This window comes from Aethalodelphis obliquidens, unplaced genomic scaffold (genome assembly GCF_003676395.1).
Source record: "Aethalodelphis obliquidens isolate GAN/ISIS:26980383/991018 unplaced genomic scaffold, ASM367639v1 scaffold11, whole genome shotgun sequence".
NCBI lineage: Eukaryota > Metazoa > Chordata > Mammalia > Artiodactyla > Delphinidae > Aethalodelphis > Aethalodelphis obliquidens.
Window position 1 is genome coordinate 29,206,601 of NW_020837955.1, and position 27,710 is coordinate 29,234,310.

Below are 27,710 nucleotides of genomic sequence, written 5' to 3' on the forward strand. Positions count from 1 at the left end.
CTAGGTAGGTTTACTCCTAGGTATTTTATTCTTTTTGTTGCAATGGTAAATGGGAGTGTTTCCTTAATTTCTCTTTCAGATGTTTCATCATTAGTGTATAGGAATGCAAGAGATTTCTGTGCATTAACTTTGTATCCTGCAACTTTACCAAATTCATTGATTAGCTCTAGTAGTTTTCTGGTAGCATCTTTAGGATTCTCTATGTATAGTATCATGTCATCTGTACACAGTGACAGTTTTACTTCTTCTTTTCCAATTTGTATTTCTTTTTCTTCTCTGATTGCTGTGGCTAGAACTTCCAAAGCTATGTTGAATAATAGTGACAAGAGTGGACATCCTTGCCTTGTTCCTGATCTTAGAGGAAATGCTTTCAGTTTTTCCCCATTGAGAACGATGTTGGCTGTGGGTTTTTCATATATGGCCTTTATTATGTTGATGTAGTTTCCCTCTATGCCCATTTTCTGGAGAGTTTTTATCATAAATAGGTGTTGAATTTTGTCAAAAGATTTTTCTGCATCTATTGAGATGATCATATGGTTTTTATTCTTTAATTTGTTAATATGGTGTATCACATTGATTGATTTCTATATATTGAAGAATTCTTGCATCCCTGGGTTAAATCCCACTTGATCATGGTGTATGAGCCTTTTAATGTGTTGTTGGATTCCGTTTACTAGTATTTTGTTGAGGATTTTTGTATCTATATTCATCAGTGATATTGGTCTGTAATTTTCTTTTTTTGTAATATCTTTGTTCGGTTTTGGTATCAGGCTGATGGTGACCTCATAGAATGAGGTTGGGAGTGTTCCTTCCTCTGCAATTTTTGGGAAGAGTTTGAGAAGGATGGGTGTTAGCTCTTTAAATGTTTGATAGAATTCACCTGTGAAGCCATCTGGTCCTGGACTTTTGTTTGTTGGAAGATTTTTAATCACAGTTTCAATTTCATTATTTGTGATTGGTTGGTCTGTTTGTATTTTCTATTTCTTCCCGGTTCAGTCTTGGAAGGTTATACTTTTCTAAGAATTTGTCCATTTCTTCCAGGTTGTCCATTTTATTGGCATAGATTTGCTTGTAGTAGTCTCTTAGCATGCTTTGTAATTCTGTGGTGTCTGTTGTAACTTCTCCTTTTTCATTTCTAATTTTATTGATTTGTGACTCCATCTTTTGGTGAGAGGAGCTGCAAAGGCACATTGCAATAAGCATGGCCACAGGGAGAGGTGAAGAATCAGGTCTCTTTTATTTCATCAGATTGGCTCATACCACACCGGACTACCAATGTGGAACTTGAGGCTGTCAGCTAGACTTGGCCACATCCAGCTCCCCTGCCTCTTCACTACCCTTTCATCTCCTTCCTTGGTTGGCTTCCTTCCCCCATCCACCCCGGATTCGAGGCTCCTTTGACTGGAGGCCACATCCCACTCTTTTTTGTATAGTTCTCCATTGTTCCCAAAGCCTTCCTGCACCTGGCATAATACTTGTCCCACTGTAGGTGCACAATACATGTTTCTTACATAGGCAATGGGATGAACTACCAATAGAATAGAAAAGACAAAACAAGCTTTAAGTTTGGAGGTAGAGAAACCCTCCCAGGTGACTCTTCTAAAAAGCATTTTCAAAACATATCGCAACCCACCCCAAATGTCAAGGATCTTGGCCTTCCCTTGCACAGTCTTCCAACTGATGGCTTCTGGCAATCTGGGGCCACTGAGCCTCTGCTGCTTCTATCCCACCTCAACCAAGGGCCCTGGACCCTGGAGGATAGCAGGGACTTAATGCCTCACTTGGCAGGAATGTAACTCAAAGTCTATGTGTTTTATTCCCTCCTTAGCTTCACTGAGAGGTGAACAGACCTTGTAAATAGGGCTGGATTCAAATCAAAACCCTCCAACAGACATTTCATCCATCCTCTGTCACCTGGAAAAATCATACCATTCCATCTTTATGAAAAACCTTCCCTCATTTCCAAATATCTGCAAAAGAAATGATTCTTAACGGTCTAACCAAGATTATCCAGTCTGACCCTCGACTTGTGGGAGTGATGGGAGAAATTACAGGAGCGATTCAAAGGCGCTTATCTATAAACACCTGTTGGAAAAACAAAAATCAATTCTCCAAAGAAAAAAGAAAGAAATGGGGCAATCATCTCATTACCAAACTCATTGTCTCTTCCAAATGTCAGTTTGAAATCTTTCATGTCAAACTCAGAAAAACATTTTTTTCCCCTTACTTTCTCACCCTTTCTCTGCTTTATCATGCTAGATGGAAAGAAACATTTTTTGCTCCAGGAAGACAATGGCCTTATCTTCAACCTAGATCCTCATGCCTGGAAAGGTGGCCTCCTCTGAGAGCATTTTCATAGTGGGGAAAAGCAGCTCGGGAGAAATAATGAGGAGGCAAAGGGAGTCTTGACTTGACACTGTGATAAATGAGGTGACACTTTGGCAAGGAACCAGAGTTGGCGTATTCAAAAAGGAAATAAAAAGATAGTTCCATTTTAATGGGAAATATAAAACAGCCATTGTGCAAAAGTCGATTTTTCAAAAGCCAAAGAGATAAAGACTATAAGGGAATGACTGAGAGACGAATAAGATAATGTGGTTGATAATCGGGTGTAGGTAAGGTCCCATCCTCCGGGCCATCGCTGTGGCTCCGTGGGAGCGCCTTTTCAAGTCGGCTATCTGCATTTGCTCCTGCCTCATTAACATATGCATCTCTGGACAGCTTCCTTACAGCTTCAACTTGCTGACTTGCCATACTCCTGCCAGCTGGAGAGAGCAAAGTCAACCCAACCTTCTTCAAATCCCAAACTCCTCTCCTTCAGCCACAGAGCGATCAGCATCTTCCAAGGCCCCAGACAACAAAGAGCTTGAGTCCAGGCTTACACACACCTGCTCTTCCTAGTGGATTGGTCTAGTGTAAGGTTTACAACCAAGGGCAACGCCATATACTGCCCTTTCTTTCAGTAGGCAAGATCCGTGAACCTTCTCAAGGCTGTCCTTGGACAATCCCTAATTAGCAGGCTGGACATGCAACGGGAATGATAGGACCCCTTTCCCAAGGGTAACTGAATTATCTGAGGCAGTATGAGAGGCCCGCTGAAGCAGTTGAGAGAGTGCAATTTAAGGGATATATGGAGATAAACTGCATTAGTTCCTATGCTGTCATTTATTAGCTATGTGACCTTGGACAAGTTACTTAACCTCTTTGAGCCTCAGGTTTCTAAGCTTAAAGTAGAGATAATAATACATCTAGATTTTTATGAGAATGGAATGGGGTGGTTCATGTAAAATGCTTAGTCCAGAGCCTGGTACGTAGTAAAGACTCAGTAAATATTAACAGTTACGATGATTCTATGTAAATAACTCGGGAGTAGTTTGATGCTGAAGCTGAAAGAAAAGTGACAAGTTTCTTTGACTTTATTCAGCTAAGGTGACTGATAAAGTCCCACTGAGAAACTTCATTCACAGAACCACCCAACAAGGCACCCAAGTGCCACTGGATCTGACCCTGGGCAGATCTCATACAGGACCTTGGAGACTCCCTGCGCCCCAGTCATCTTCCTGCTCTTTACAGGTGAGAAAACTGAGGCACGGAGGATACAGTTGGCTTGTCCAAGGTCACGGTTAGTGAAAAGCCATTTCCAATCACGTGCTCTTGACCCTGCCAAATGCCAGCGCTGGCTCACTGGGTCATGACAGCCCCCTCAAATGAAAACTCACGGTGCCCGACCCCTTCCATCTGCCCCGTCAGTGTCAGGAGCTGGAAAGACACATGAACCCTCCTTCAGGACCTAGAAATCTTTGGGAAAGGGGGTTTTCAGTGAAATAAAATGGTGACTTCTTTAGGTCTGATGACTAGGGTTGCTTCTGTCCTGTTCCCACATCTGCAGATTGGACTCTCGACCACTATGAGTACAGCCAAGAGTATTACGACCAGGAGGGGAATGCCAGCAGTGCTCTAGGCCATCCCGAGAATCCTGACTGGTACTACGCGGAGGACGGTAGGTACCAGAGCTGTTTGGGGGGGCCCTCCTGGGAGGAGAGCAGCGCACCTGGAGGGGAGTTTATGTGTGACCATATGCAAGGGCTCTCTCTTCTCTTACTCTCTGACCAGCATCATAAAATAGGTATTACAAAATTATTTAGACTGGCTTTTATTCAGTTAGAATTACATACTATGAATACTGGGGAGGTTCTTAGAGACCATCTCTCCCACTTTCAAATGACAGGTGAAGCAAGTGAGGCCAAGAGAGGAGCTGACTTAGCCAAGGTCACTCAGCAAGTTATGCATCATCATCTAGCTCTCCCGACACTGTGGGTTAGAGTCATGTTCAAAATCATCCCCAGAGCTTTCATGACAGGTAGTCCTAATTATGCAGAAGAGTCTGTCTTAGCATTAGGCTTCAAACTGTAGCATTCACAAATTTGCCATTGTGCTATGCTGTTTTTTTTTTTCTCTTTTCACTCTTCAGAAGATTTGCACAGTTGTGTGTGTGTGTGTGTGTGTGTGTGTGTGCACGCGCGCTCACACATGTGTGCTTCGGCCACGTTTGTTTTTGTTTTTGTGGCTTCTTGAGACAGAAAGGAAAATGAGAAGCTGGGCCTAAGCAAAGCCATGTGACTAAATCAGTAGAAGTAATGGAAAGCACTTAGCAGCTGGAATAAAAGCTGTGTAACTGCGAAGTGGCCTGGAAGGCAGGGCCAAGATACGGGGCATCAGGGGAACATCAGAAGGGACCATCAAAACAAGAGCCAGGCCCAGGGATCCTAGTTCCTGAACCAAAGAACAATGTGTGTGAACAGAAGGATAAAGAATTCCCCAAGGGAAGATCCATTCAGACAACCATGAAAAGCCAAAGGCACAGATGAAATATGACAAAATCTAACTGAACAAGTAGTTGAAGAAAGATGAAGGCCACTGGGTCATTTCCTCCTCGCCGTCAATTCTTCTGTCCCCCTCTTGCCTTTGGTCTTCTTTCCTGATGTTCAGAAAGCTTGTGTTTCATTAGGGGTGGGATTTCGTTCCCCACTCCTGACCTCCACCCCTGGGCACTGGGAGTAGGGGAGGTCTTCAGGCTTGTGAAATGCCTTCGGCATCAGAGACAGACCCCGTGGCACTCCCAGCGAGCCTGGGAGGAGAGAGACACTGATGACGGGAAAGGGGAGTTACTCAACGAGAAAGGCCCCATCCAAAGCCAGGCTGAGGGAGACAGTCACGATTCCTTCTTGCCTCTCCTCTTACTAACCTGAATTCCTCCCTCTGGTCTTGTCATGGCAGTTTTCCCGGCTCTTTAAGGTCAATGCATGTTTCCCCCTTTCCCCAATCACTGGCTAGGCAGTTCCTCTCTCATTTGGGGCAGGAGATGGAAATTCAGTGCAGACAGGGGGCTTCTTGCCTGCTGTTCATTGCAACATTGACTTCCGCCCACGTGTTTTAGATCCATGCCTGTCCAACCCCTGTGCACATGGTGGGGACTGCCTCATCAGCGGGGCCACATTCACCTGCAGCTGTCCAGCCCCTTTCTCTGGAAACAGGTGTCAGAATGGTGAGTGGACCTTCACTGGATCCAATCTTCCCTCCATGTTGAACAAGAGGCAGTTTCTCCTCCAATTCTAGGGGGTAAAGAAGGGTTCAGTAGTCCCGTGAAAAGGCTGACAATCACACATATTATGTTATGCATAATAGATTCCTCAGCATGGTCACAGGCAGCATCTCACTGAGTCCTCACCCTTACATGTTAGATAGGACTAGTATGTCCATTCCACAGATGAGAAGATTGAGGGTAAGAGGAGATAATAGCTGGGTTCTGACCAAGAGTGTTTAGACCAACTTCAGCAGAGAAATGTTGTTCATATACAAGAGCAGGAAGGCTCTCAGGGCACATAAGGCTCAACCTTGTTAGAGAAAGGGAGCCCAGAGTGTACAGGGGACTTGCTCATGGTTACACAGCTAATTAAGAGAAGAGCAGAAATTACAGACCTGGTGCCTGACTCCCAGCCCCATGCTCTCTCTTCCTGCCATCCTCACTCGTGGAGACTCTGAAAAAAGGTGTGTCCACTCTTAGTGACCTCTTGTGGGCATAACATGAGGCTATGTAATAAGGTATTGGGAATAGAATTCTTACAGGCTAATTGCACCCCTAGAGAGAACCTGGATTCTGTCACATCTAGCAACCATCTAAGTGGGGTGAGGGAGGAAGTGAGGGTTTTATGGTTGACTTGTTTTCTCTGTGCCCTCTTCAGTTATTCCTACCATTTTCAATCCTACAAAATCTTTCAATAAAATTTTCAGGATGGTTTGGGATACCAGGCCCAAACATAGTTACTGGGTTTATCCCTCAACTTCTTGGAAGAATGACAAAATTGTAAATGGAATATAAAATCAGCTATACAATGGAGAAACTCAAATTGCAGCTCCACTTTTCTGAAGGTGTAAAAATTATCAAGGTGTTTATAAAAATAGCATAATAAAGACTATGAGCCCTAGAAACTCATAAGGAACTGGGAAGCAATCATCCACGACCCAAGGATAAGAGAGAAGCCTTGTCTAGGTGGGTAGCATGATGTTTCAGAACCATGGACAGGGGGCACATGCTCTATCAGTCACCAACACCACCTCTCCCCACGCCCCCGCACTCCCCTCCCAAACATTGTACTGTACAGGTACCTCTCAAAGTAAAATGTGCCCCAAATAATGTCCTGTACTTTGTCCCTACTTCTCTATTGATCTCCTACAGTGCAAAACAAATGCAAGAACAACCCATGTGGCCGAGGAGACTGTCTCATTACTCAGAGTTCTCCTTACTACCGCTGTGCCTGTAAACACCCTTACAGGGGTGAAGACTGCTCCAGAGGTAAGTGCTGGAGGCCTCTTCTATGCTAAGCTCTCTCTACTGTGGCTTGTGCCTGGGATGTCAATATCCTCCTGTGTGGAAGTCCAGATACATCCAATGTTTTGGTGGCATCCAAGATGGCCCTTTTAACTAGGACTTTTTAAGATTCATTACCTCTGGAAAGTCCAGTGAGAATTGACTTGTCTGTGTCTCTTCCCAACAAAAAATAATCATCTTAAAACTCATTTAATCTAGGAAGTAAGCCCTGGTCTTTTCCTAGAATGGGCCATGTATATTTATTCACTGCTATGAGTCAGGCATTGTCCCAGGAGATTTACATTCTCTCTCACATTGTCCCCAAAACACTACAAGAAACAGTTTTACAGGTGAAGAAATTGAAGTTCAGAGAGGTTAGCTAACTTGCTTATGGTCACTCAGCTGTCAAGAGGCAGAGCTAAGTTTCAACCTAGCTCAGACTGGCCCCCAAATTCCTGCTCAGTCTATGCACCTTGTTTTTCCTTAATGAGCGACCCATCTACTTATAGACTCTTTTTTGCTGGCCTCCATCATATTGCTTCATCCATGTTTGCTTATGTTCTTAAGGTCTGTGTGTATGTTTTCTTGCATGTCAGTGGGTCTCTCTTTCCCCTTTGGTGACCCATTTTTGTGAAAGGATGGACACCAGAAAAGTGCCACCAATACCTCCTCATCAGCTCAGATGTAGCTGCAACTCCTTCTAAAGAGCCTTCCTGGACCCACTTCCTGTGTTCACAGCGGTTCCTGCATGCAGGCCAAATCCCTGCCAAAATGGCGGCACCTGCTCCCGGCATAGGCGGAGATCCAAGTTCACCTGCACCTGTCCTGACCAGTTCAAGGGGAAACTCTGTGAAATAGGTATGGGTCTATAGCACCACTTCATCAGAAACTCAGGGACACATGTGAGGCCTCTGGACTCCTTTATCTGTTTGCATTTTGTTGCCAGAACAGGGTTCAAGTCAATTCCCAAGCTCTGCTATTGCCTCGGCCTTCCAACCTAAGGGCGTAGGGTATGTCTGGCTCCATGTAGAGGAAGTCATAAACTGGGATATAGTGCGGGCAAGTCAAACACTCCTGGGTATCCTTGGGCCTCAACCTACCTACCACTGGTTCTTGTTTGAGCCCAAATTAAAGAACTCAGCTCTCACCCCCACCCCCATGATATTCCTTGTTTTTAAGCTGGGTTGAATGTGGAGCGTTCAAACCACCTTATTTCTGGGAACTCGTAGTGAAACCTCAGGGTGATCAGTATTCAGGCCCAATCCTCTCACCACCTGATACACCTGCCAAGTCCTTTCCAGGCACGGCACACCAGCTGGTCTCAGTTCTCACAGTCCCAACTGCTCTCTCCAAGGTTCTGATGACTGCTATGTTGGCGATGGCTACTCTTACCGAGGGAAAGTGAGTAAGACAATCAACCAGCACTCGTGCCTTTACTGGAACTCCCACCTCCTCTTGAAGGAGAATTACAACATGTTCATGGAGGACGCTGAGGCCCATGGGATTGGGGAGCACAACTTCTGCAGGTAAAGCTTACCATCCTCCCTGTCCTCTGCCTTGGCCACTTGTCAATGGAAGGATCTGTTTGTCCCTCCCCTCTGCTCCTAGTTCTCCTGGGCCAGCTTCGAAATGTTGGAACGGAACACTGAAACTCATCAGCTTTCCCTCTAGGAAGATTTTCCAACTCAGGCTAGGTTAGGTTATGCTGCTGTAATGAACAACCCCCAAATCCCAGTGGCTTGAACACATCAATGTTAATTTCCCATTAATGCTACGCGTGTCATGTAGGTTGGGTGTGGAGGTAGGGGGTATTCTTAGCTTCACTTAGTTACTCAAATACACAGGAAGGGGAAGGAGAGACTGGAACGTGGAGCGTGAGAATTTTACTACCTCAGCCTAGAAGTGACACATCATCTTACCACACATGTTTCATTGGCCAGAAATAGTCATATAGTCTCACATAACTTCAAGGGATAAATGGAACTTCAAAGGGATAAATGGAAAATGGAATGTTTGGTTAGCATGACGGTCTCTGACACAAGGATGTGCAGGTTTTCCCAAATAAGAATAATGCCATTTCTATCCCTGGTGATGACTGGTACCTTCTTCCCCGTCTTCCTGACCATCCTGTTGGCTTCCTTCCACAGCTCATTGTCTAACCAAGGCCAAGGACATGCATGGTCTGCATATAGAAACAGAGAGTTTTTGTATGGCTTTAAACTGGTTCCATTAAGCAAGAGGATTTCCCTAGCACAAGACACAAGACACAAGTTTCCTTCTACTTTCACTTACCTTGAGCTGCCCCCTCCACGGGACTCTTCAGGGTGACCCCCAGCAGCGGCTCTCAGAGAATTCCCACGCACAGAACTTGAAGGCTCGGGCAGCGGAGCCCTACTCTCACCATGTTTGTGTAGTTATTTCACTTTCCTGACAAAGAAGGGTCTTCAACAGGGATCTCATTTATTTTCCTACAAACAGTGTAATATGTCCCGTGGATCTGGCACGAAGCTCGTGAACTACTCCCTGGTTACTGAGATTCTCCTCTGGAAGTTAAGATTTGGCCCCCAAACTATAACCACCCTAGTATGTCAAGGTTTGCTAACCTGTTGGAGGAATGGAATGGAATGTGGTCCCAGGGGGATGCAAGAGCTTGGTGCTCTCTTACTCAAAGGACTTTTAATGAGGTCCAGCGAGTTCACCAAGGCTTGACTCCGGCTTACTTTGTTTTTTTTTTTTAATTTTAGAAACCCAGATGGAGACAAAAAGCCCTGGTGTTTCTTTAAATTAAACAATGCAAAGTTGAAATGGGAGTACTGTGATGTCCCCTCCTGCTCAGCTCTAGGTAAGTCTGTGGCTGTCTGGAGGCCCGGGTAGTGGGGAGGTTGCAGAGCCATAGAAAGATGTTCCTGGAACTCCCTCTCTGTCCTACCCCTGTCCTTCCACAACTCCTGCTTTACCATTTGCCATCCCAGTGGCAACCCAACTGCCCAATCCTCTGCTCCCCTCTCGGGAGGTCGAGCAGACTTGGATACATTTGTAGACTCAGGCTTCCCGACTCCCAGTCAGTGCACTCAGCAAATATTGAACGATTGCTTGCTGGGTGCCAGGCGCTATGCCAGGCCTTCAGTGTACAGTGGTGATCAAACGGTGGCTGGGTCTCCACAGCCTCTCGGGACACAGCATGGACTGAATTCCAGCCTCACAGTCTTCCTGCCTTGCTGCCTTAGCCCACCTCTCCACTCACGTCTGAAGCGATGCACCCTCCCTCTGCTCAATGGAATTACTTCCCTGGACAGTTTCATTTCTGTGCCTTTGCTCTTATGGTCACCTCTGTCTGTAATACTGTGTCCCATACCCGCTCTTGTTCATATCCAACCATTCTTTGAGAATCAACCCAAGTAACCACTCCTCCAGGAAGTCCTCCAAGATTTACCAAGTGAAATATTACCTCTCCCTTCTTACAAACTGCATGGAATAGATTGGGCATCATCCATGCAACACTTGCTGCTCTCCCCTTTGCATGACAGTTATGTGTGCAAATGTCTTCTCTCCCCCGCTCTATTTCATCTGAATATCTTCCCCTAGGCACCAAAAAAGCCTCCAGAATATATGTGTGCATTAACAAATAGTTAAATACATACCCAGAGATGGATTTATATATCTATACACACATTTTTTATTGAAGTATATTTGCTGTACAATATTATGTAAGTTATAGGTGTACACTACAGTGACTCGCAATTTTTAAAGGTTGTACTACATTTATAGTTATAAAATATTGGCTATATTCCCCCGTTGTACAATATATCCTTGTAGCTTATTTTATACGTGATAGTTCATACCTCTTAATCCCTACCCCTGTCTTGCCCCTCCCTCCTTCTGTCTCCCCACTGCTAACCACTAATTTGTTCTCTATCTGTGAGTCTGCTTCTTTTTTTTGTCACATTCACTAATCTGTTGTATTTTTTAGATTCCACGTATAAGTGATAAACATTTTTTATATGTCTGTCTACATGTCAGAATAAGAAGGAAAAAGCAACATCTTCATCATTAATCCTATAGACTCGCTTTGTATTAATCAATGTATTCCACAAATGCTAACTGCACACGTGCCTATCCTATATGCACCAGTATAGTCTCTTAGCTCTGGACACTAGTTAAGCTTCCGGATGCAGAGCCATGCCTCTGACAAGGTCCTTCTGAGGATCTGTAGGGAGGGTGAGAAGTGTGCTTTATTTTTCTTGTGCTTCACAGATGTTGCCCACGCAGAGCCCCTGACCAAACTTCCCGAGTTTGACTCATGCGGGAGGACTGAGGTAGCAGACAGGAAGGTCAAGAGGATCTACGGCGGCTTTAAGAGCACAGCGGGCAAGCACCCATGGCAGGCGTCCCTGCAGACCTCGTTGCGACTGACCATCTCCATGCCCCAGGGCCATTTCTGTGGGGGGACATTGATCCACCCCTGCTGGGTGCTGACTGCCGCCCACTGCACCGAGTAGGTGCCTGCTGGGAGCAGAGGTTAGGGTGGCTGCAGTCTCCAGGGGTGTTCTTCTCTCCCCATCCGAGCAGCATCTTGGCAACTCTGGCAGGACCTGGGGGTCGGATCTTGCTCCAAGGGCAAAAGGATGTTTCCTTACAACCAGATAGAAGAGAGCTCCCATGTGTACAATGCTCACCACGTGCATTACATGTGTTATGACATGCAAGCCTCAGAACTAGCTACTTAAAGACGAGCAGGAGAGTTCTTTAGCAAGACCGTGATTACAGATGGGGATGCTGAGGCGTGAGCAGGTCAGGTCATCTGTCAAAGGTCACACAGCTGACCAGGAGCAGAGCCAGGGTGTGGCTCCAGGCTCTCAAATTCCAGGGCTAGTTCCTGATCATCTTACTTTCCCTTGTAGCTTAAAAGCCAAATATCTAAAAGTGGTGCTAGGGGACCAGGACCTGAAGAAGACAGAATTCCACGAGCAGAGCTTTGGGGTGGAGAAGATACTCAAGTACAGCCACTATGACGAAAGAGATGACATTCCCTACAACGACATTGGCAAGTCTCTTCTATCGTGGCTTTCCCATGGGTCTTGCCCTGGGTGGGTTTCTCTACTGATGGAAAGCTGAGGTTTGGTTCTAGAAGGTGCTCTTGCCTTCTTGGTCCCTCATAGACCCTGTAAGGTAGAGCATTTATTCCAGAGTTTTTTAGTTCTTCAAGGTCTGTGTTAGCGTTGCAGATAAATGTGCACAAGTTCTTAAATTGAGGGGAAGAGATGCTAGGAACGTTGCGTTGTGGCGAGAGCTCAGCCTTGAATTAACAGCTGGCTGAGCTTCAATTCCCTCTGTTGTAAAACGGGCACACTGATGTACAGTCTCCACTTCCTGTGTGCTAAGTGACGTGATGTTCATGTATCCCCATGCACACCTGGCACCTGGTAGGCAATGACGTACTCGATCTGCCTCCTGCTTAGTTCTGTCCCCTATTTCTCCATTCACAGACCTCTCATTCTTTCTGCTTCCTCAATATCGTTTTTTCCCCCTTAAAGCCTGTTTTTTAAAAAAAGGATTAGAAGTAATTTAAAACTCAGCCTGAAGTGTTATTACTCCTCCGAATTGAAAGTTAAAAGAATGAAATGACCAAGGGAGAGTTCTTTTAGGTATTGGGAATGGGGCTTTGCTAGGTCCACCTTCCAATCAAGTTGAAGCTGATGCTTCTTTGACAGAGAGGATGTCACTGCCCATTTCCCCTTTCTCTACCTAGCTTTGCTCAAGCTAAAGCCAGTGGACGGTCACTGTGCTCTGGAATCCAAATATGTGAAAACTGTATGTTTGCCTGATGGTCCCTTTCCCCCTGGGACTGAGTGTCACATCTCCGGCTGGGGTGTTACAGAAACAGGTGAGTCTGGCCATGCATTCTCCTGAGGCCCAGGTGAGTTACATCCACCAGACAAGAAAGGGTTACACTCAACTGCCCTCCTGAACTAGATATCAGTGTTATATTCAAAATGTATAGACCAAAGAAAGAGATTGCCCCATCTCTCAAGCTCCAGTTAAATCTCATCACCTTCAAGGAGTCTCCTCTGATCTCCATATCTGTCCTCGGCCCCAACCCTTAGATCTTTGACTTTCAACAAGCCTTGATCTTGTATCCATGGAGAACTTTTTCCTTTCCTAGGTACATTGGAAAGAGGATAAATTAGAAGGAAGATGGATTTTGGAGTCAGACAGACTTGTATTAGGTTCTTGGCTTTGTCACTTGACTTGGACAGCTGAGTTTCAGTTTCCCAATAACATCCTAGGTTTGGAATCATGATAACAAGAGATGATAGAATTCTCCAGAGATATTCATTAAGTCAGCCCCTGGAGGGCAGGGGTCAGGTTTCATTCACCTTTGACTCTACTACGGTGCTTTGGTCAAGGCTCTCTACATAGTAGCATTCTATAAACTTTTGTTACGTCAAGCTATTGATTTATCTTTAGGATTTGGTCTGATCTTAAAAAGTAACCAAAGGGCTACTTTTCTTATAGTACTGACAAGGTTACATCCTCTCACATATGAAATTCAGAAGCGTGTATCAAGTCTCTCTCAAATACTCAAAATAGATTTCTCTTCCTCCCAAATCTTGTTCCAAAAAATGGAAAGCAAGAATCACTTGAAATAGGCCCATATTCATGAAGAAAGTGAAATGTAATATACACATTTGTCAGAAGGCTTCTGGGAAAGAAGATTTCTGATAGATAATTAGATTTAGGGTTAACCAGGAAACGTTTTTGTAGCCAGCTTCACTGGAGTCCATGTAAACCTTTCAGCATCATCGTGCTGACGAGAGCAGATTGAGAAGAACAGAGGTTCTTTAAGCAAGGCAACGTCTGCTCTGGGAAGCAGGCACTCTAGGTGATCAACCAGGGCACTTCAAGTGTCATGAAGTCTCTACTACGTGCAGCCCTCTGTCAGGCATGGGAAATTAAAAATAGGTTTAAGACACCATCCCTGCTTGCCCAACCTCACCGTCTAGCTGGGGAGACAGAGGAGGGCATAAATGATTCTGCTGCATGGGATAAGCACAGCATTGAAGGTGTGTAGAACCATCGTGAAGGCTGAAAGCAAAGAGTCCCCAGCCCTGAAAGATGAGGCTGCTCTGCCCATCTCCCGTAAAAACCCTTCCTGCCAAGCTCAGGTCTCGTGGCCCTCTTCTGACTGCTGCTGGCTTCTGGTGGGGCAGGTTCCAGCCTGGTCTCTACAGTGGCAACCTCCTTTCTCTGCCCCTCAGGGGACGGGTCCCACCAGCTCCTGGACGCCAAGGTCAAGCTCATCAGCAACACTGTGTGCAACTCCCGCCAACTGTATGACCACATGATTGATGACAGTATGATTTGTGCAGGAAACCTCCAGAAGCCTGGGCAAGACTCCTGCCAGGTCAGAGACTCCAAATGGTACTTGAAGAAGGAGGGGCTGACAGGACCTTACACCGGGCACAGAGGGCCCTTAGAACCCTGGGCTGGGAGGTGGGTTCAGAGACCCACTTGCCATTAAGCTAGAGGGGACACGTCTGTCCTCTGGCAAACCTGAGTCCACATCAAACCAGGACGACTCAGCATAACCACAGCTGTCACTTTGCCCACATTGTCCAACTTAATTCTCACAACCATCTGGTGAAGGGGATGTCATTATCACCGTTGTACAGATGCTTAGAGAAACCATCTTGGCCTATAGCACCTGGGTGGCAAGTGGCAGAGCAGGAATTTGCTCCACTGTGTTTAAATGGCCTCAGGACTGTGCAGCTTGTCTGCAAATCCCAATAAGCAGGGGACAGTCCCAAAGCCCAGTGCTTCGAAGGAGAGAGATGAGACGCCAGAGAATTCGCAGTAATATTGACTAACCGTTAGGGTTTAAACGTGTGTGTGTGTGCGAAGGGGGAGGGTGACTTAACCCTAATAAACTAATTGGCTGAGTGGCTTCTCTGTGGCCAGAGCCAATTTAGAACCTGCCTGACACCAGCCCCCATAGAGGACTTTGGGGGACCAGCATGGGCACATTCAAATCTGAGCTCCTCCCTACAAAGGGACCCAACAATGATCTCCCAGCCTTGAGCCCCTTTGGGGATGGGAAATCACGGTCACTCTCCCCAGGGTTTGTGGCTGTACTGTGACCCTCTGCCCCTTCCCAAGGAGCCACAGATATCCACCTAATCAAAGGAGGTGTGTGGGCAGATGGCATTGATTTTCCCTAGGTCCCTAGAAGACGAATAAGAAAACAGATTGTTCAGTTCCCTAGGTATTTCAAGGGCTTCCCTTGTAGGCTTTAAAAGCAGATGGTCATGGGTTTGAAACCTGCTTCTATCCTTTACTTTGTGACCTTTATCAATCACTGAATGGCTTAGTCAGGCCTCTATGACAAATTACCTTAGACTTGGTGGCTGGCTTAAACATCAGACATTTATTTCTCACAGTCCTGGAGGCTGGAAGTCTGAAATCAGGTGCTGGCATGGGCGGGTTCTGGTGAGGACCCTCTTCCAGGTTGCAGACTGCCAACTTCTCATTGTGTCCTCACATGGTGGAGAGAGAAAGCTAGTTCTCTAGGGTCTCCTCTATAAGGGCACTAATACCATGTATGTAGCCTCCACCCTCATGACCTAATCACTTCCCCAAAGCCCCACCTCCTAATAACATCCCAGTGAGGATTAGGCTTCAGCATATGAATTTGGGGGCAGGGGGACATAAACATTCAACCCACTGCACCGAAATAATTCTCCAACCTTAGGTGACTAACCTATAAAACGGAAAGAGTGTATGCATAAAATCAGCAGATGGTGGCTAAGATTGAAAGAGACAATTCATTAAAAATCCTACCAGTTGTGGTGTGTAAGCAGCAGTGTGTGTGTGTGTGTGTGTGTGTGAGAGAGAGAGAGAGAGAGAGAGAGAGAGAGAGACCATCATCATCCCCTCCACCTAAACTGGGGGGTTAATATGAATCAGGCACTGTTCTATGTGTTTTACAAACATTAGTCCTCACAAGACCCTCAGGGTGGGGCAGGGGTTCTGTTACTATCCACGGTTCACAGTGTGAGAAACCGAGGCCCCGTTGGCCAGCAGGCAGTAAGCCTGGTTTGGAGCCCAGCAGATCTAACTCCATGGACCGTGTTAAACATCAAGGTCATGCTGCCTCTGAGCCCCATCCTCCTTGCCGTGTGTGTGCCCTTGTGGCCCCTGGAAGGGCTCTATCCAAACAGGGCACCTCTCAGCCTCCGCCTGAGGGCCCCTTGTAGTACCTGTATCACTAAGAGTCATGGCGGGTCAGGAAGTAGGGCTGGGCCTGGCACTGGGCCCCGGCCCCATGGCTTCTCTGACTCAGGAAGCCCTCACTGACTCAGGACGTAGGTCAGTATTTGTTTCTCTCCCTTCAGAGCACTGCGTCACATGAGGCGTTGGAAGAGCCTTGTTGCTACCTTCCCCAGGGCCGGCCAGCAGTCTCCCCCCTTCCCCCCGGCATCCCCCGCCCCCGCCCCGGCATCCCCTCATGGAGGGTGGAGCTGCCTCTGAATGTATTCCTATTCACAAAGCTGACTCCTGCGTCTTTTTCCCATAGGGTGACTCTGGAGGCCCTCTGACCTGTGAGAAGGACGGCACCTACTACGTCTATGGGATCGTGAGCTGGGGCCTGGAGTGTGGGAAGAAGCCAGGAGTCTACACCCAAGTGACCAAATTCCTGACTTGGATCAAAGCCACCATGGAAAGCGAGGCTAGCTTTTGAGGTGTCTTCCAAAGCTCACAGCCCATCCTCCTTGACACCCAGCCAAGGCGAGGCCTCACGGGCAGCCGTGGACAGCCCCTGACGCCTCCGAGTGTGCAGGCTCTAAGCAGAGACCACTGCTGCCCAGCCTGGGATGCCCTGGACCAGCATGGCTGCCACTTCCTCAGGCTCCTTCCTGGGAAACCCAGAAATGAATCAACCTGAAGTATATGATGTTTGCTTCCCTTCCAACAATTGTAGCTTCTAGAAAATCAGTGTTCATCGACTGCCTTCACCTCGGACATTGGCAAATGTGAGATTTCAGACGGCTTAGCGTCAGCGGGGGTCACCTTTACATCTTTATTCCTCATCCCAGACACTCAAGGCACGCAACAGGGCCACCCACTTCTAGGTATCCGACAGAGGACCAAAACACAACATTCTCCACCCACTTTCAGAGAGTTATTATTTTAATAAAGGAGGATCGGAGCATGGGCTGGGGTGCTGCTTTCACAGTTGGCCCCAACTGAAGCCATGTATGTCCCTGGCGTGCAAACTTCCTCTCCAGCTTCTCTCCCAAGAATCCCAGGTGGACGCCGCCCACTCACAACGGCAGGGCCTTCCTCCTTTTGACGTGAAGAATCTCGGTGGCATCTGGGTTCACATCCCCCCTCTGATCATCTCCGGTCTCTACAGCCTCCTGCCCCCCCTGCAGAAATCAAACACACCTCCCTGAGTTAAGACGAACCTTCTGTCCTGCTCCCATAGGACAAGCTGTCTAAAATGCTGGCCCTCCCCTTCCTTTCTCCCTCCTCCGTCCTCCCCAAGAAGAAGGATCCTCAAGGCAAGAAAGAGAGAGAAGTAAAGCCAATCTCTCATTTAGACGTGGCATCTTTCTTCCGAACAAAGTAGGGTTCAAAACCCAGACTGTTGTAGCCAGCAAGTCCCTGACCCCTTCCGTGAATGTAATGAGCAAACAGTCAGCACAGCCTGGGCTGCTGCGGCTGCTACTGCTGTAGCCCTGGCACGTTTTGTCTCCGAAGAACTAATGGCTGTGACTTCAGAGAAAACTCTGCAGGAAGTTTAACCCGGGTGTCATCCTCCTGGTCACCTCAGACCCATGAAATTAGGCGCCTTGCCTGAGCTGCATTTCACACGTCTTTAGAGCCGGCTGACCTTTGGCCAAAAATAAAGTTTGAAAAGAAACAATGAGTTTGCCTTTCCCCCGTGGCCTTGAAAGCCAGCCCGCTACTCACGTAAGCTCCCCGGAGACCCAGGCCCCTCGCGTTGGCCAGCTCTGCAGCCCGCCGAGCCATTTCCACTTTGTAGGAGCCAGGAGGTGTCCAGCCAATACCTCTGGTCAGGTTCAAGTCTGATTTGTACTTAACCTTGGGGGAAGGAGGGAGGCAAGAGGAATAGGTCAGCAGGGTTTGGGGGGAGGCTTAAAATGCCTGCCCTGGAGAATATGCTGTCCGTGAAGCCCCGTCAAGGGAGGCAATTCAGCTTAAGCAGCAGCTCCCTGGCATCGAGGACCCTGTGTGCTGGGAGCTGGGCCAGCATAACGCTGTCCTCTGCATCTCTCCATTCAAGTGATGGGGCTGTAACGGGGGTGGAGGGTCAGAGACCTGGCTCAAGGCCGAGCTCCCATGTTGACTTGCTCTGTGGCCTTACGGAAGTCCTTTCCCTTTTTTGGGTTTCAGTTGCCTCCCAGAGAAAGGTCACAGTCCAGGCGACTACGAAGATCCCTTGGAAAGAGTACGGCACAGCAATCCAGAGCTTGTGCTCTCACATCAGACCAAATGGGGCTCAGATCCCAGGCCCGCCACTTACGTGCCACGTGATCTTGAGTTTGTTACTTCACCTCTCTAAGCCTCAGGTTCCCCATCTGTAAACTGGGGCAGTGATGGGCTGGTTGTGAGAGCTATGTGGCACGGCGCTCAGAAAGCATTCAGCACAGAGCCTGGCCCACAGGAAGGACTCAGTACACTGCGATTCCTGTCATTTCTTCTGGCACTATTGAGTTAGGTCTCCCGGGTTCTATCTCAGCCCAGGTCCTCCCTGAAGGTAACGTGGGATGTGGGATTCTGGCCATCTCTTATGAAGAGGCCCCAGAGGCCGGGCCTCGGCCAGGGAGCGAGGGCAGCCCACATCGCTCTGCAGCTGGTGGGCCTTCTCGGCAGGCTTCAGGCCGGCTGCTCTGGGTCGCAGGAGGGCTAGGGCAGGGGCTGCCTGTGGCACACGCTGCTGGCCAGCTGCTGGCTCCTCGTGGCTTGGAGGAAGCCAGGCTGGTCTGGGCGGCCGTGGAACTGGGACCGACTCTTAGCGAAGTCCTTCCTGTACTCATTGTCACTCTGGAGTTTGCTGACGCTGAGGAAACGCTTCATCCTCGGGTGGTCGTGGATGCTGCAGTACCCAGTCTGCAGGCCCCGGTCCCGCAGGAAGGCCTCTCTGTACCAGGAGTGCAGGTCAGAGATGCAGAGGGGGGTCATGGGTGCCCACCTCCCTTCTAGGACCAGTCCTCAGGATCTCAGCAGGAGGTTCAACCGTGGGTTAAGGGCACAGCTTTGGATTCAAGTAGACCTGGGGTCTGGATCTCCCTCTGTTGCCTACTAGCTGTGTGGCCTTGGGTCAGTTACTGAGTCTCTCTGGTTTCTTGGTTTCCCCACCTGATAAAATGGGAGAATGAACCTCCACCCCATGGGACACTGAGAGGATTCAGTGGGGCTGAGCTTCATGTCTGGCGCAGGCTCACATGCCCACCGAGTGCTGGCTGATGATATCATTGCTGCTGTAATGGTTAATAACCCAACAGCAAGAAAAATGTGTCCACTGTTTCAGTAGCCGCTCATCCTTTGATTCTTTCCAGCTTGCAGGGACCCAGTCCAATGCTCCTCAAACCATCTATAGTGAAGGACAGGATTCATTTTGTTTCGATTTTTAAAACTTCCAATCTGTCAAAGTCCAATATGCGGTCCTCCTGCCTGGGATCCGTATGTAGTGGTACCAGGTACATTCTACAACACGTAAAAACTGGCCTCTACTCTGCTCAACCAGAGAAGTCCACCAGTCACAGGCTTGGAGGTCATGACGTCCAATTGCTAAGAACGTTTCTGAATGCTTGCTCTTGATTTCTATACTTATCTCACTTTGGACCAGTAACAAGCCACTCGTGAATGATGACGTATCTAGTTAATGACATCTTCCTATTCAGTAAGGGAAGCGGCCGTGTTTTGTCATGTTCTGTGCATGACACTATGAACCCTTTTGGTTTCATCCCTACATCAATCCTAGGAGACCAGTATTAGATGTCTATTTCATAGATGGAGATATTTGAGTTCAGAGAATTTAAGCAACTTGCCCAAGACCATAGAGTCAATTCCTAAGTGACTGAGCCAGGATTTGAACTCAAGCCAATCTAGGGGGGAAACCCAATCTCTTTCTAACCTATCACAGTGCACTTCAGCTAAAAAAAAATAGTCCCTCAATGGAAGGTCAACAAATCAATCATACGTTAATTGACTTCTAGGTACTGTCCACATGCGTCAACCTTTAAGAGTGCCTCTCTTAAAACAGAGGGAGTGGGAATACAACCCTCCCCAATTCCAAATTTCTGGCTAAGATGCTAAAAAAATAAGGTCAACTTTTTTCTTTCATTTGAAATATTTGTTCAGTTTTGGTTCCCGGTGGTTTGCCTTTCAACAGATCTGGGAAAACCAGAGCAAAACCTATCAGTGAGAGAAAGAGAGAGAGAGGAGGGAGAGAATGTGAGGTCTTACGTCACTGGCAATCTCCCTGGATGCCCGGGCGGTCTGGAACGGGATGGCGTCCAGCCTGAAGTCATAGCCACCATCCCGGATCTGTTCCCAAGAGTTTCTGTAGACTTTCTAGTTGGGGAAACAAAGAAATGAGTGAGCGGGGAGTGAGTAGCTCCATGTCTGGAATGTTGCTGGTTCTCAGTGGGAGCGGCTCCTAAACACACACCCTCTGTCTTGCTGGTGCCCAGAACGGCAGAGCCCGTGGCCCCACATCCATCCTGAGGACTTCCCCAGCTCTGGCCACAAAGGGCTTCGGCTCTCAGCCCCCAGCCTGAGCTTCAGGCCCTGCTCTGGTGGGTCTTGGGGTCTGTGGGTCTGGCTCATTTGCTATGTCCCACTGGTACCAGGTGCCCCTGACCCCCTTCCTTCTGTCTTTGCTTTTACTTTCAGCGTTTCAGGTTTGCAGCCTCTAGATGCCAAAACTCAGAAGTTCAAGAACCCCGTTTCTTCCCACACGCCGAAGGTTCTGTTCCTTGGGTCCTGGCACCCACGTGTTCACTGGCTCCACTGACTTCCTGGGGGCCCCTGGGCTACCTCTGATGCCACGTCACAGCACCCCTATGAAGCATGCTGTATCCCACACGCACCCCTGGTGCCTGCACAGAGGGAGAGCCTTCCCCTGAATTAAATTGATCGTCAGGAACCTGCCCGAGTTCCTGACCCCCGTATTTCACATCTTCCTCTTTCATTTTTTCCCTTTTCAAGTTGTTCTCACACACCCTCGGGGAGTCTGTAATCACATCCTCTCAGTCCTCAGGTAGACCACATCACCGATGGAGGCATCAAAATCTCCCGTGCCTTCATGTAGCTAATTTTTTTTTTTTCAAGATAAGGGAATGGCTCCATGAAAGGAGTCATCTGGAGATCCCAGCGGAAGGCTGTTCTTTATTCCGCCACAGAGAAGGGAGACAGCAGGCGAGGCACATCACCAACAGATGACAAAGTGACAGCCCCAGAGCGTGTCGGTCTCTCACTCATTCCCAGAGCCAGGGCAGGCGAGGGGGCCCTTGGAAATAGAGGTCAAGGCTGAGGCTCTGTTCTACAGGGGATTCGGGGGATTAAGCCCAGGAAAAGTGGCAGAAAAAAGCCAAGTGCCCTCACGCCATCCCACAACCGGGCCTGGAGCTAGAGGGGACCACGGAAAGCTTGAGCCAAGCGCGGTGGGGCTCATCGTTCTTCCCTGCCGCTGTTCGCCACCTCCACCTTCATCCCCGCCTCCGGCCCCAACACCACAAACCAGGAGCCAGACGCCTACTTTGCTCAACCAATCATTGCTGGGGTCATCACCTTACGGACAGATCACAATCAGGGCCCAAAGGATTAGATTTCCTGGGTCACCACTGAGTTTAGCCTGGCTGGACCGAGAGGTATGAGGAAGGGGAGGGGCATTCAGACAATGACAGACCAACCAGCCCCTCCAGCGTTACGCTTCCCGTTCTGATGGTCCCGCAAATGTTAGACTAGCAAATAGAGCCAAAGCCCTTATCGTTCCCTGGAAAGGGGTCTGCTGCGGTGCCTTCCTAATGAGCGCCCCCGTGCCAGATCTGGGCTAGGGAATGACACCGGTCCATCCACAGCCTCAAACTCCGAGGTCACCCCGCTCCGGTGTTCAGTGCATCCCAGCCTCTGAGGCTCTGTAACTGAGGCCCAAATCGGGGTGCTCCCCGAGGTGCTGGACCCCCGCCTCCTGTCTCCCTATACACTAGTTGCTTGATTGTCATCACTTCCTCCCCGGGTATTTTTATTCTGTTGAGGTTCTCGCCTTGCCACTGGGAGCCTTTAGACTTCGCAGGCTCTTTGATTTGGAACCCTGGGCGCTTCTCTTCTTTATCACAGTGGGCACAGCTTTGCCCTCATCCTCACACATTAGAGTCATTTGATTCTTTAGTTATTTCGGCTGCCTTACACATCTCAGTGGCTTTCTTTGCCCAGGAAGGTCACCTTCCCTCCACATCATCCTCACAGAGCACTTGATCCAATTGTGCGTATCCTACACGCCCCCGAAGAAGTGCTCTTTCAAAAGAGGTCCATGAGTTCTCCATACCCGCGTGCCCTGGCGGCTAATTTCATCTCCGGAACTCGGCAGACTGGCATCCCTCGTGGGAGGAGAGAGGCTTCTGCCACCGGCCTGGGGTGGCTGTCCTCCTTAAGCTGGGCCCCAAATGGACTGGTAGTTTTATCCCAGTTTCCAGGGCAATGGGCCTCCAATAGTTCCTCTAATGGGGGCCTTGCCTTCCCACATCCTTGCAGCATTAATGAGATGGATGTTTTGTCCAAGCTCTGCTGAGGGGGAGGTCCCGCTTCCCCAGATGGAGGTCAGCCCACCAGAGCTGCTGTTCTAAAATTATCCCTCGCACAGCCCTCAAAAGCATCAAATGGTCATAATAACTCATATTTACAAAGCACCATCACATTCACTGTGTGGGATCCCACAGGGCTTTACAAACGCAACAAACTAATACACACGCTAACTAGAAGGCGCCTCTCGCCAGCCCCCTGTTGATCTTCACGGAGCCCCAGGACACAATGGCCGGGCCAGGGCGGGAAGAATGGCCAGACTCTGGGAGGCCCCGCGCTGCCCCAGGCCGACACACTCAGCCTGTGTTATTCTGATCTGACAGCCTCTTTTGATTCTGCCGCCTCGATACCTGTTATCCCAGGATCACAGCTTTGCTGGTAGAGCGGCCGCCTATTCTATTACAACCAGGGGCCTCCAACCCCTGCCAACAAGCCTGGGTTTAGGAAACAGCATCTCCGTGATGCATGCAAAGGGCACACATCCAAGGGAAACGGACGTGTTGGGGTCCACAGCCTCACACACAAAGGAGCGGATTGTGTTCGGACCAGATGGACTACAATTGCAGCATCTTTCTAAACTGCAGAAAGCAGAGAAAGCGTCACTTTGTCTCCAAACTTACACTGCTCTGAAGGGCTAAGGAGAGGTGTCCAAAGAACAAACAGAGCAGGTGTCTACACCCGCGGGGCCAGGGCACCGGCAACACTCCTCTGGCCGTAACCCAGCACCTGACCGAGGTCTCTGGAGCCATGCCCAGCATTAGGATTTGAGAGCTAGAAGGACCACAGGCATTGGCTAGCACAGCTCCAGCCCCATTTTACAGCTGGGAAACTGAGGCCCAGCGAGGAAAGTGGCTCAAAGTCACACATGTCACTTGTCCCACTCTCAATCCACGGTTCTTTCCACTCCCAGCCTCCCTTCCTAGGACCTTCTTTTTTTTTTTTTTTTTTTTTTTTAACAAATAAAATCCCGTTTGGGCACAGATCATTTACAGGAACAGGCACACACCACATGAACCTCTGGTTCACTTACGTCGCTCAGATGCAGCGCGTTGAGGCGGGCTCTGGTGAAATCGGGGTGGTCGGGGACCAGGGTGTATCTGTGCCGGGATTCGGCATCCCCTGACCTGTACAGGCGCTGCGGGGAAGAAGGCTCACAGTAAATGGGAAACCGCACTTGCTGCAGCCAAGGTGAAGAAGGGGCCGATTCCCGTTCCTGCCCCTCCCACTCAAGTGACCCCATACCCTCGCCCCAGGGCACAGAAGCCCATGGAGAGCATCCCTCCAGAAGCCACCCAGGAAGGGAGGGGCCCATGTGGCCAGGGTCAGGCGGTGGCGGGGTTGGTTTTTTTTTTTTTTTAAAGAAGATGTTGGGGGTAGGAGTTTATTAATTAATTAATTTATTTTTGGCTGTGTTGGGTCTTCGTTTCTGTGCGAGGGCTTTCTCTAGCTGTGGCGAGCGGGGGCCACTCTTCATCGCCGTGCGCGGGCCTCTCATATGGCGGCCTCGCAGCCTCTCTTGTTGCGGAGCACAGGCTCCAGACGCGCAGGCTCAGTAATTGTGGCTCACGGGCCTAGTCGCTCCGCGGCATGTGGGATCCTCCCAGACCAGGGCTCGAACCCGTGTCCCCTGCATTGGCAGGCAGATTCTCAACCACTGCGCCACCAGGGAAGCCCCCGGGGTTGGTTTTAAATAAACCCTGCTTAAAATATTCATCAAGATTTGCTCCAAAAGGGTCACAAACCATCACCATGGCTGGCTATGCCTGTGTGTTTCACAAACAGCATAAGCGGGTGGATATTTCAGAGAACCTTTGCAACTGGGCATTGCTCAAGCTTTTTACTAGTGACAAGATGCCTCCATACCTCTGCTACTTAACACTAATAGTAATAATAAAAAGACACAACAGCTGAAAAGTCTTAAATGCCTTAATATCTGTTCAGAAGTGTGACGTTTTCACAGTCCACCCTGTGTCCCAAAAAGACACAATTTTAAAACTCAAGCTTTATCTTAGTTGCTATCTTTAGGGCAGCAATCTAAGAACTGCAAACAATTTTAGGAAGTGGTTGAGTCTCATCCAGTTTTAGAGAGGAAATACAATATTTAATATTTCAACCCTTTCCCAAATTCAATTTGGGTTTTGCAGATGTGAACTGGTCAGTACAACATTTGGACTCTGTGAGCACGGGGCAGCTTCGTCAGTGTGCAAAATCCAATCCCTGGACAATTTCAGAGAAAAAAATATATATGTAACTTCCTATTCTTCGAAATTAATACAGGAGAGAGGAAATGGGGCTAAATCATGTAGAGAGTAAAAGCAGAAAGAAGCTTTGATATAGCCGGTTTTTCTTTTCTTTTTTCTAATTGGCTTATGTTAAGCTTTTAATTCCATTAACATTTATCAACAATTCAGATGTATCTGACCTAGTGTTTGGTAAGGGATCATCAATAATACTTAGTATTATTATTGTTATGATTATGAGTCAAACTAGAGACATTTATTGAGGACTTACTATGTTCCGATACTTGCTAAAAGCTTCACGTACTTTTATTTATTTAACCCTCATTTAATTCACTCAATCTTATGAAATGGTTGCTATTATTACCCTCCTTTCAAATAAGGGAACTGGAGTTAGAAGACATTAGAAAGCGGACCCAAGATCGCCTGGGGAAGGGACAAAAGGTTTGCCCTCACAGCTTAAGCACTGACCACTGCACAGCACTACCCACTCCTGGGCCTGGGATGAGTGAAGAGAAAACACCCACCTCATTGCAATGCATGTAGCTGTTCTTGGCATGAACTAGGTCTGGAGAGTCAACCACCGTGGTGAATTTGATAGTGTCTGGTTTTTTACGGTATTTGGTCTATAAGAGAAGGACCAAGATTCTCGTGAAACAATCAAACACCACATGCACTTTTCTGAGTGCAGCTTCACCCCATCCACTCAGTACCAAAGGCGCCAATGATGTGATTGGAAAACACGTCTCTCTTCTCGGTGGGCACCTCACCAGCATACGGAAGAGATCCAAGCTGCCTCTGCGATAAGGAACATTTTCCGGGTATTTACATTCTTGAAAAGAGAGGCTGCAAAATGCCATAGCTCATCGCAATAAAGGAATTCAATAAAGGGAGGGATCCAGCAACAAGGTGGCCCTGCTCAGACCCTATAAAAGTAGGTTCTGTTATTAAGGAACTGAAGAAAGCAGTGACGCCCTCAGCGAGCTCCCAGGGCAAGAATCTCTAGGTCATCAATATGGCGGGGAGTTCAGGGAACATAACCATCTCTGTGCAACTTTTAACAGCCTCTGAAGTCAGACGACCCCCAGACACTGGACTCTGTGAGTAAACTCAGGAGATGGGTGGCAAACCCTCTCCCTGCCTCCCCCAAAATAATGGGCCAGCTTAGATCACAATTGTACATTAACGCCTCTCTTGAGAATCTTCTAATGCATCACCCCTCTTTCACTGCCCAACTGGAACATGCCTTTAACTCCCCAGCAAGTGAATTCACTGGGAGGGAAATCTTGTTCTGTCTCGGGATTTGGCTGCAAATGGCCCCAGAGAAATATCAGGAGTCCAGTGGCCATGGGGCCCTCTTGGGATCTCCAGTCCATCTGCAGTTTCCCTCGTCAGGAGGAAATAAACGCCAGGTTGCGTCTGTGGTAGAGTCAGATTAATGGTACCTCGCTGATGAGCTCTCCGGCTTTCTTTGCACTCTCTATCTGTGGGGAACTCAGCGCCAGCCATCCTGTCCCCTTCATGCCCATCAGGTCTGATCTGTAGTGCAACTGCAGGAAGAAAATCATTGGCTTTTATCAGGAGAGGGTCGAAGACTGTGGGGCATTTGTAAAAATGCTTCATCGCAACATTTCAACATCTTCATTCAGGTGCGTTCTGCATGTCATCGAGTCAAACTGTTTGAGTTTGTGCACTCTGTCCAGAATCAAATAACGGGTCCAGTGTACGATACAGGAAGGTCCCACCCGTAAACTGGCTGGATTTGAAGCAGAAGGTACTGACCTGCGGGAACGATCCCTAAGAACGACCTGAGATATACACCCCAGCCCACACATCAGCCCCCATCATTTTGTTTCATTCTGGCAGTGAGGCGATTGACCGCCTGCCTAAACAGAAACGTTTTTATACACTTTCAGTTGATCAAAGGGCTTTGAGCTCTGGATCAAACCTGCTGTGACTCGGAGCAAATCACTGTACCAAAATGTGACTCAGTTTCTCTCTGTGATACCTGAAGGTCATGACAACCCCTCTGTTCTCATGAAAACACCTGAGAGTCCTGAGGGGTAAAAGCCACTCTATGTGTTAGATTTGTTTTTTTCTTGCGGTGGTGGGGGGGAGGGGAAGACGATTACAGCAGGACTCTCAAAACTGGAACAAACCTGGCTACACCTGGCGAATGGTGTGCAAGCCATTTTACTCTTTCTGTGCCTCGGTTTACCCCTTCTCCTGCTTCTACTCATGATTTGCTTATATTCCACAAATGGGCTTAAGGTTTATCCACCTTCTTCCTTTTAAGGACTCAAAAGATCAGGAGTACAGCATCAATTCTGGGGAGAAAATAGTAAGTACGGTTTTAAGACAATGGGTCCGTAGTAGGTACGGAACATGTAACTTGCAGCCTTTAACACCTGTGTATATAAAAGGGAAACTGAAGGCATCAAATGAACTCAGTTTTGACATTTTCAAAACAAAACAAAAGACAGTGGGTCTGATTAGGAGTCTCCTAAAATGTTAAATCTAATTACCATGCTTGGATCTGCTCACCATTACCTACGATGAGACAGTTGCTTTTCTTCCTCTCCATATGGAAATTAGGCATTTTTAAAGGTGGAAAGAGACTCTCTAAGGAAATCTGAAATTTGGATCTAAACGAAGTTGCTAGCCTTTCTCTAATTTAGATATAAGCTCTGCTGTAACGCAAAACACCCACTCCTGAAATCAGCCTTTTCGGCCTTTTTAGTTTTCTTTCATTTCGGGAATCACAGTGCCCCTCA

General features: G+C 48.0%; 2 protein-coding genes across 2 annotated transcripts in view; one reads left to right on the top strand and one right to left on the bottom strand.

Annotated features, from left to right (window-relative positions):
* HABP2 (hyaluronan binding protein 2) overlaps positions 1–17,795 on the top strand; it is a 36,913-nt gene extending 19,118 nt beyond the window's left edge. The window contains exons 3-13 of the mRNA XM_027112650.1: positions 3,890–4,000; positions 5,438–5,545; positions 6,737–6,853; positions 7,607–7,726; positions 8,223–8,394; positions 9,613–9,710; positions 11,123–11,363; positions 11,770–11,912; positions 12,618–12,752; positions 14,128–14,273; positions 16,443–17,795. Of these exons, the coding sequence (XP_026968451.1) occupies positions 3,890–4,000; positions 5,438–5,545; positions 6,737–6,853; positions 7,607–7,726; positions 8,223–8,394; positions 9,613–9,710; positions 11,123–11,363; positions 11,770–11,912; positions 12,618–12,752; positions 14,128–14,273; positions 16,443–16,607 (1,556 nt within the window). The 3' untranslated portion in view covers positions 16,608–17,795. The remainder of the gene's footprint in view (positions 1–3,889; positions 4,001–5,437; positions 5,546–6,736; positions 6,854–7,606; positions 7,727–8,222; positions 8,395–9,612; positions 9,711–11,122; positions 11,364–11,769; positions 11,913–12,617; positions 12,753–14,127; positions 14,274–16,442) is intronic.
* The window catches only part of NRAP (nebulin related anchoring protein), a 75,168-nt gene continuing 64,500 nt past the window's right edge, over positions 17,043–27,710 (bottom strand). Inside the window, exons 36-41 of the mRNA XM_027112649.1 lie at positions 26,382–26,486; positions 25,464–25,562; positions 23,730–23,834; positions 20,363–20,470; positions 17,843–17,974; positions 17,043–17,295 (exon numbers count right to left, since the gene is read on the bottom strand). Of these exons, the coding sequence (XP_026968450.1) occupies positions 17,191–17,295; positions 17,843–17,974; positions 20,363–20,470; positions 23,730–23,834; positions 25,464–25,562; positions 26,382–26,486 (654 nt within the window). The 3' untranslated portion in view covers positions 17,043–17,190. The remainder of the gene's footprint in view (positions 17,296–17,842; positions 17,975–20,362; positions 20,471–23,729; positions 23,835–25,463; positions 25,563–26,381; positions 26,487–27,710) is intronic.